The sequence below is a fragment of the Gorilla gorilla genome, chromosome 16, assembly GCF_029281585.2.
Source record: "Gorilla gorilla gorilla isolate KB3781 chromosome 16, NHGRI_mGorGor1-v2.1_pri, whole genome shotgun sequence".
Lineage (NCBI taxonomy): Eukaryota > Metazoa > Chordata > Mammalia > Primates > Hominidae > Gorilla > Gorilla gorilla.
In genome coordinates, this window is record NC_073240.2 from 44029689 (window position 1) to 44038908 (window position 9220).

Genomic DNA, 9220 nt, shown 5'->3' on the forward strand with positions numbered 1-9220 from the left:
TCCTCTGCCCCAGCAGAACTCAATAGATAGCCAATCAGTGATTGCTCCGTCAATGAATGGATGAGAACATTGAGACAGCCTTAAAGGAGATTTTCTCAGATGCATCACAGGGGCCTCAGGCCCCCACCTGGGCTGCCAGACCCTCGCAGAGCCCCTGAGGTTTCTGCATTCTTTAGGTCTGCCTGGTTTCTTGGTTTATCTCTGCCTCTGCCCCTTTTAGGTGGATTCATTGACTCCTGCCTCCCCTACTCTCCCATTGGGTCTTGAGGCAATGATACCTTCGTGTTTTCCCAGCATCTCCTATTTGTACCACAGCCCACGAGAAGTTGTGTTAACCCGGAGATCATGTGGAATGCTCTTCAGAGGTGCACAATACCCCACCCTCCTCCCTCTCTGCCTTTCACAATACCCCAGAGCTGCCTCAGATGTGCCCCTCAAGCAGTTATGTGTTTAACAACTGGCTGGGGGGAGGGGGCGGTGAGGGGAAAGGGCGTACTCAGTTACAGCATTTGCCAAGTTCTGTTGTGTAAACTACTCCCCCTGTGGCCAGTCTGAAGCTACTGAGGTGATGTCAGCAAGCGCAGAGCTGTGAAGAGGCGCGGACTAGCACATCATCATGTGGTTTTTCCAGCACAGAGATACAGGCGACATAAACGCCCTCAAGAACATAAAGGTAAAAAGGAGTAAAATACGTAGGAAGTGATGAGTTTAGAGTACTTATTATCTTTCTTTTTAATATAAATTTTTTACTTGTAAGTTTATACAATTTAATTTTTAATAATGCCTGTGTTTAAGAACTGGTTCACAAGGTTCCTCAAAATTTAGCAATTGGCTCTTGCAAGTCAGCACAAGCCAGCTCCAGCCACTGCAGCATGTCATGAGTTCATACTCAGTGAACTGCAGCACGTCATGAGTTCATACTCAGTGATTCTCATCTGGTGGCTACTGGGCCCTCTGCCACCCACTGCCTGGAAAGAATTTAGTGCCCAGGGGCATCCTCTGGTTTGGGACTAGACTAAACAATCTCCTGATATCTTTGTGTTTCTCTGATTGAGTAGATTTTAATTTGTCTGGTCTCTACAGAATAAAAAGAACGATTTGGCCAGGCACAGTGGCTCACGCCTGTAATCCCAGAACTTTGGGAGGCCGAGGAGGATGGATCACGAGGTCAAGAGATCGAGACCATCCTGGCCAACAAGGTGAAACTCCATCTCTACTAAAAATACAAAAAATTAGCCGGGCATGGTGGTGGGCGCCTGTAGTCCCAGCTACTCAGAAGGCTGAGGCAGGAGAATCACTTGAACCCAGGAGGCGGAGGTTGCAGTGAGCCGAGATTGCGCCACTGCACTCCAGCCTGGTGACAGAGAGAGACTCCGTTTAAAAAAAAAAAAAAGGACAATTTATTGGTGTCTGCCCTATTTTCACAAGACGTGGCTGAGATTATTGACTTAATTCACCCAGAATTCTTTTTTTTCCCTTCTCAGCTGTTGGTCTCAGCGTCAGTTGCCCTCCGCACACCAGACTGTCCAACCAGGGCAGGGGAGTGAGGCAGTTTCTATAGCAGCAGAACCACAGCTGCATCCCACTGTCCCCACACCTCTGCACCATTTCCCTCTGCCTACCCGCTTGCTTCTCCCAGGACACAAAACAGCCAGGCAATTCCCAGGCCAGGATATAATAATTCCTGCCAAGAGTGCTGCAACTCTGACCACCTCTGTTGGTTTCTTGCTTTGTGTCTGCCTCTGCCCCTTTTAGGTGGATTCCCTGACTCCCTCCTCTCCTTCTCTCCCATTTGGTGTAGAAGCTGTGACACCTTCATGCTACCCAGGGTGTCTCTCATTTGTATCAGTAAGCTGTGAACACTTATGCTATGATGACCTTGGGATAAGAATATAAATCCATGTTAACCACCATCACCATCTCACCATCATACAAGTATCATGACCAGTTTACCCCAACATGCTACCCCATAACCACCCCACAGCAACATCACCATCACCTCCGCCTCCACCAGCACCCATCATCACACCACGCTCCACAGCCAGCTCACTATCACCTCTACCAGCACCCACCTACCACACCCCCTCCACAGCCACCTCATTATCACCAGTACCCCCTCCCCCATCATAGTTATACCACCATCTCCCCGCCTATCATCCATCCCACTTCCTTTAATGAAAACAGGTGATGCTGCGGGGGCTGCATACAGTCCAGCAAGCCCTGTCGAGCGCTGGCTTGGCTCACCCTCTCCCATGGTTGCAGGCCACTCCTCTTATCCACTTGGCCGCAGAAAGCGCCTGTCTCGAACTGTTGCTTCTGGGCTCCTTCTGGGCTTTCTGTCTTCCAGACAGAAAATATGAAGGCACTTTTGTTGGCTTAAGAATCTGGAAATAGCAAAACCTCCCCCCACTACTCCTGTGAGCACCCTGACATGTTTCTTCTCTCCTACTCCCTCCCTGCTCGTATCTCCTGGGCCAGTTACTGGGAGTAACCCTGTTCATTTTATCTCTTGTGCCAGGAGGCCCAGGCAGGAATACGCCTGGCAGCCCTGGGGGAGGGGGTGGGATGGGGAAGACCTGCCAACTACAGAAGCCTAGAACAAACGTTGAAGCCTCTTGCTTCAGTGGTCTCAAGAGACTCTCAGAGATGTTATCTGGACTGCACTGGAAGACTCTGGAAGAGAGGAGGCCACAAACAGGAGTCCCACATCCAACTCCAAATCTCAGGCCCTAAACGTGACAGGGGCTGCAAGTTGCAAGATGTTCATGGGCTATTTTGATAATAGAGAGAACACATGCATCTGCAATTTATCTGTGTGAAAAAGATAAGGAAGTAGAATTTGTTGGTGAAAAATAAGTGTATTAAAAGTAGAAGCTGGGGCCCCAACTCTTCCAAGCCTGCCTGGTCTGGGACCCTCTACCAGAGAAGGTTGGGAACTATCTTGGGACTCAGGCCCTATGTCTTTTCAATTTTTCTTTCTTTAGTTCCTGAAGAGACAAGAGAAGGATCTCATATTTGGCCTTACCTGGGCTTGTGAAACTGTGTTACCAGAAGCACTCTCAGGGCAGCTGTACTTGCTGCATATACATGAGACGTCTATAGAATGATATAAAACACACTGCCAAAAATATTGGTTGCCTGTGGGGAGGGGATCTGGGCAGTGGGGTAGAAAGGTTATCTTTCTGCTGTTTACTCTTGTATACTTTTAAAACTTTGAACTTTTGAACTCATTTGAAGGATCTTATTATGTAAAAAAAAAAAAAAAAAAAAAAATGAAACTTCTGCCTTTCACTAGCGCAGTGGCTCATGCCTGTAATCCCAGCACTTTGGGAAGCCAAGTCAGGTGGATCACCTGAGGTCAGGAGTTCGAGACCAGCCTGGCCAATATGGTGAAACCCTCTCTCTACTAAAAATACAAAAATTAGCTGGGCGTGGTGGCAGGCGCCTGTACTCCCAGCTACTCAGGAGGCTAAGGCAGAAGAATTGCTTGAACCTGGGAGGCTGAGGTTGCAGTGAGCCAAGATCGTGCCACTGCACAGCCAGCGTGGAGCAAGACTCCATCTCAGAAAAAAAAAAAAAAAACTCCTTCATAAGAAATGAAGAAGTTAATTTTTCATTATTTGAAGATGTCATTTTTTACCTGGAAAACTTGAATCTACTAACAATGATTATAAAAGGTAATTTAGTGAGCTGGCTAATACCAAAATTATAGAAGCCAATAGTTTTCATACCTGCAATCAATAACAAGTCAGAAACTGTAATTAAAGACCCAACCTATAATAGCAACAACAACAAAAGGTGAAATTTCTAGAAATAAACTTAAGAAATGTGAAGTGCTGTCAGTAAAACACTTGGAAATGGTTTGGAGGGACATCAAATAAGACTTGAGCAGATAAAAAGGAAGATCACCATCCTGGGTAGGACAACTCAACTTTATAAAGCAGTCATTTCTTCCCAAGTTGATCTTAAGTTTAATTCATTCCCAATAAAAACACCAAGATTGTTTTTTGAAACTAGGTAAACTGATTCTAAGGTTCAAAAGGAAATTTCTAAGATAATAATAAAGTGTGACCAGCCTTCCTAGATATGAACACATGATATTACTGTAATTGAAAAGTCCATAGATCAAAATACATGTATTAAATGTATTCTAAATGTGGCACTTCAAATCCATGGGGAAATGAAGGATTTATCAGTAAATGATTTTGGGACAACTAGCTTGTCAAAATACAGTTGGCTTCCTATCTTATGCCACACATCAAAATAAATTTCAGATGGATCAAAACTCTTATTAAATCCTTAAAGTAATAGAAGAAAAAATGAGACACTTCTTCTTAACTTGGGAAAACCTTTAAAAATATTATGCAAAACTCAGAAGACAAAAAGAAAATACTGAGAAATTTGATTCCTTAAAAATTTTTAAATGGAAATATTCACAATGTTAAAAGATATGCAGGTGGGGCACGGTGGCTCACACTTGTAATCCCAGCACTTTGGGAGGCTGAGGCGGGTGGATCACGAGGTCAGGAGTTTGAGACCAGCCTGGCCAACTTGGTGAAACCCCATGTCTACTAAAAATACAAAAAATTAGCTGAGCGTGGTGGCATGTGCCTGTAATCCCAGCTACTTGGGAGGCTGAGGCAGGAGAATAGCTTGAACCTGGGAGGTTGGAGGTTGCGGTGAGCTGAGACTGGGCCACTGCGCTCCAGCCTGGGCCACAGAGTGAGAATCCGTCTCAAAAACAAAACAAAACAAGATATGCAACAAGTTGGGGAAAATATTTGAAACTCATATCACGAAGGATTAATCTCCTTAATATAAAAGATGCCTATAAATCAATAAGAAAAGAATAACAAACTATTAGAAAAATGAGGAAAGGATATGATAGACAATTCATAGAAAAGGAAATAAAAATGTCTATCAATTCCATGGAAAGATGTTCAGCCTCATTTAATAAAAATGCAAAATAAAAACACCCTGAGATATCATTCTTTCTTCACCTATTAGATTGGCAAAGATAAAAGAGTTTGACAACATTTTGAGTTGGTGATGTTTTAGGAAAATAGTTGCTCTCTTATAATACTAGTGGGAGTGCAAATTTAAATTGGTGCAGCCTCGGCTGGGCGCGGTGGCTCATGCCTGTAATCCCAGCACTTTGGGAGGCAGGTGAATCACTTGAGGTCAGGAGTTCGAAACCAGCCAGGCCAAGATGGTGAAAACCAATCTCTACTAAAAATACAATAATTAGCCAGACATGGTGGTGGGCGCCTGTAATCTCAGCTACTCGGGAGACTGAGACATGAGAATCGCTTGAACCTGGTGGGTGGAGGTTGCAGTTAGCCAAGATCATGCCACTGCATTCCAGCCTTGACAACAGAGCAGGACTTTGTCTCAAAAAAATAGAAATAAATAAATAAATAAATAAATAAATAATTGGTGCAGCCTCTCCAAATTTGTGCAGCCTCTACGGAGAGTGTTAGTCAGACTGGGTGGCTTAAACAACAGATATTTATGTTCTCACCCTTCTGTAGGACGGAAGTTCAAGATCAGGACCTTTAGGCTTGGTGTCTGGTGAAGCCTCTCTTCCTCACATGCCCTCTTCCCCGTGTCCACGCGGAAAGAGAAAGATCTCTGGTGTCTTTTCCTTTTCGTCTTCTTATAAGGACATCATTCCTATTGGATTGAAGCCCATTCTTATGACCTCACTTCACCTTTATTACCTTCTTATAGGTCCCATCTCCAAATACAGTCACATTGGGGGTTAGGGCTTCAACATATGAATTTTTGGGGAGGACACAATTCAGTCCAGAACAAAGGGAAATTAAGTAGTTTCTACCAAAACTTTAAATGTCTATACTTTTTGCTGCTCTGCCTATGGATTAGCCATTCTTTATTCCTTTACTTTCTTAATAAACTTGCTCTCACTTAAAAAAAAAAAGTCTATACTTTTGATTCAGCCATTCTACTTCTAGGTATTTATCATACAAATGATCAAACAGGTGTAAAATGAAATTTATACAAGTATATTCAAGGCATTGATATTTATAATAGCCAAATACTAGAAACTACCTAAACATCCATGCATAAGGTATTAGGTAGATAAATTATGGAACATGCATTCAATAAAATACATAAAGGTGAAAAAGAATGAAGTAGCTCTATATAAGGATGTGGAACAATCTCCAAGGTTGATTTGTTTGTTTGTTTATTTGTTTTGAGACAGGGTCTTGCTCTGTCACCCAGGCTGGAGTGCAGTGGTGCAATCATGGCTCACTGCAGCCTCAACCCCTGGGCTCAAGTGATCCTCCCACTTCAGCCTCCAGAGTAGCTGGGACTACAGGCATGTGCCACTACATCTGGCTAATTTTTATTTTTTGTAGAGATAGGGTCCCACTATGTTTCCCAGGCTGGTCTTGAACTCCGGTGCTCAAGTGATCCCCCAGCCTTGGCCTCCCAAAGTGTTGGGATTACAGGCATGAGCCACCGTGCCCAGTCCAAGCTGTATTGTTAAGTGGAATAAGCAAGGTAGCGAACAATGTGAATAGTATACTATCTTTGTGTAAAGGGTATGTGTGCGTGGGGAGAATATATATGAATTTGCTTGTGTTTATATAGACTATTTCTAGAAAATTATTGCTTCCAGATAGAGACACTCAGTGCCTAGGCACAAGGCTTTTTTCTACATACCCTTTGTATCTTTGTGCCATGAACTTGTATTTATGTGTTAATATTTTTAAAGTAACAAAAACTTTTAGGGGAAAGAAAAGTCTGGCTGAAAGAACTATTTTCACCACAGAGAGCCCCTTACCTGGGAAAGCAATGGGGAGGTTGTGGGCTGGTCTCCCTTTGGGGATTCTAGCAAAGAGAATCTTCTCTTTCCTTGTACAGTTCCCATGAGAGCTTCGCAGAGATCCAGTCTCTGGCAGTATTTCAGTCGGGGCACTTTCTGAGGTACCGTTAGGAACTGTTAGGAACCGTGTTAGATACTGGTGGTACAGCAGTAAAGCAGATAGACGCGTCTCTGCCACCAAGAAGCTTCTATTCCAGCAGGGGGAGACAAACAATACTAAGTGCGTACACCATTAGCTATTTCTCGTCAAGTGTGCCAAATGCTGTAAAAAAGAAGTTTGAGTGCTCTTGGACCCAGGTGTGGACGGTCAGGGTAGGCTTCCCTCAGAAGGTGATATTTAAGCTGAGAAACTGGGAGGATAAATAGGAGTTAGCTAGGTAATAGTGTGTCCGGAATTGGTGGGTACTTGGTCTCACTGACTTCAAGAATGAAGCCGCCGACCCTCGCAGTGAGTGTTACAGTTCTTAAAGGCCGCGTGTCCGGAGTTTGTTCCTTCTCATGTTCTGATGTGTTCAGAGTTTCTTCCTTCTGGTGGGTTCGTGGTCTCGCTGGCTCAGGAGTGAAGCTGCAGACCTTCGCGGTGAGTGTTACAGCTCTTAAGGGGGCGCGTCTGGAGTCATTCGTTCTTCCTGGTGGGTTCGTGGTTTCGGGGGCTTCAGCAGTGAAGCTGTACACCTTTGCAGTGAGTGTTACAGCTCATAAAGGCAGTGTGGACCCAAACAGTGAGCAGAAGCAAGAGTTACTGCAAAGAGCTAAAGAACAAAGCTTCCACCACATGGAAGCAGACCCAAAGGGGTTGCCACTGCTGGCTAGGGCAGCCTGCTTTTATTCTCTTATCTGGCCCCACCCACATCCTGCTGATTTGTCCATTTTACAGAGAGCCGATTGGTCTGTTTTACAGAGAGCTGATTGGTCCGTTTTGACAGGTTGCTGATTGGTGCGTTTACAATCCCTGAGCTGGACACAAAAGTTCTCCAGGTACCCACTAGATTAGCTAGATACAGAGTGTTGATTGGTGTATTTACAAACCCTGAGCTAGACATAAAGGTTCTCCAAGTCCCCACCAGACTCAGGAGCGCAGCTGGCTTCACCCAGTGGATCCCGCACTGGGGCCGCAGGTGGAGCTGCCTGCCTGTCCCGCGCTGTGCGCCCGCTTTCCTCAGCCCTTTGGCGGTCGATGGGACCGGGCGCCGTGCAGCAGAGGGCGGCGCTCCTTGGGGAGGCTCAGGCATGGCGGGCTGCAGGTCCCGAGCCCTGCCCCGCGGGGAGGCAGCTAAGGCCCGGGAGAAATCGAGAGCAGCACCGGTAGGCCGGCAGTGCTGAGGGACCCGGCGCACCCTCCGCAGCTGCTGGCCCGGGTGCTAAGCCCCGCACTGCCTGGGCCGGCAGGGCTGGCCAGCCGCTCCGAGTACGGGCCCGCCAAACCCACGCTCACCGGGAACTCTAGCTGGCCCGCAAGCGCCGCGCGCAGCCCCGGTTCCCGCCCGTGCCTCTCCCTCCACACCTCCCCGCAAGCTGAGGGAGCCGGCTCCGGCCTGGACCAGCCCAGAGAAAGGCTCCCACAGTGCAGCGGCGGGCTGAAGGGCTCCCCAAGCGCGGCCAGAATGGGCGCCGAGAACGAGGAGGCACCGAGAGCGAGCGAGGGCTGCCAGGGCTGCCAGCAAGCTGTCACCTCTCAACAGGACAAAGGTTGGCGTGAGAGGAGAGAAAACAGCACGTGCACAGGCCCTAAGGCAGGAGGCATCTGAAAGCAGGTCAGTGGGTCTGCATCACAGAGAGAGATGGGGAGAGGTAAGGCAAGGGCTAAATCTTGCAGAGTTGAGCTGCGAATTTTGGATTTTATTCTCAGAGCAGTGAGAAGCCATTGAAATGATATTTGAAGCAAGGGAGTAACACAATCAGATTTGCATTTTAAAAATACTGGCTAATATGGGGGAAATGATTTAGAGGGGGCAAAAAGGGAAGAGAGATGACCAATAAGAGACTAGGGTAATGGCCCACGTGAAAGATGATGGTGGCCTACTCCGGGGGGTGTTAGTAAAGATAGACATAGGCCGGTGACGGTGGCTCACGCCTGTAATCCCAGCACTTTGGGAGGCCAAGACAGGCGGATCACCTGAGGTCAGGAGTTTGAGACCAGCCTGGCCAACATGGCGAAACCCCGTCTCTACTAAAAATACAAAAATTAGCTGGGCGTGGTGGCGGGTGCCTGTAATCGCAGCTACTCGGGATACCGAGGCAGGAGAATCGTTTGAACCTAGAAGGTGGAGGTTGCAGTGAGCCAAGATCATGCCACTGCACTCCAGCCTGGGCCACAGAGCAAGACTCCATCTCAAAAAAAAAAAAAAAAAAAAAAGACGTGGACAGATT

The 9220-nt window shown here is 46.6% G+C and overlaps 1 protein-coding gene across 4 annotated transcripts in view; it reads right to left on the reverse strand.

The window, feature by feature from the left end:
- Positions 1 to 7685, reverse strand: part of EPB42 (erythrocyte membrane protein band 4.2) — a 30097-nt gene extending 22412 nt beyond the window's left edge. Inside the window, exons 1-4 of one of the 4 annotated variants that reach the window (XM_063698504.1) lie at positions 6809 to 7685; positions 5522 to 5673; positions 2605 to 2673; positions 2245 to 2336 (exon numbers count right to left, since the gene is read on the reverse strand). In XM_063698504.1, the coding sequence (XP_063554574.1) occupies positions 2245 to 2254 (10 nt within the window). In that variant the 5' untranslated portion in view covers positions 2255 to 2336; positions 2605 to 2673; positions 5522 to 5673; positions 6809 to 7685. Of the gene's footprint in view, positions 1 to 2244; positions 2365 to 2604; positions 2674 to 5521; positions 5674 to 6808 lie in introns of those variants that run through there. The other 3 variants (XM_055363526.2, XM_055363527.2, XM_063698505.1) reach the window with 3 other exon arrangements.
- Between the last annotated feature and the right edge of the window lie 1535 nt (positions 7686 to 9220).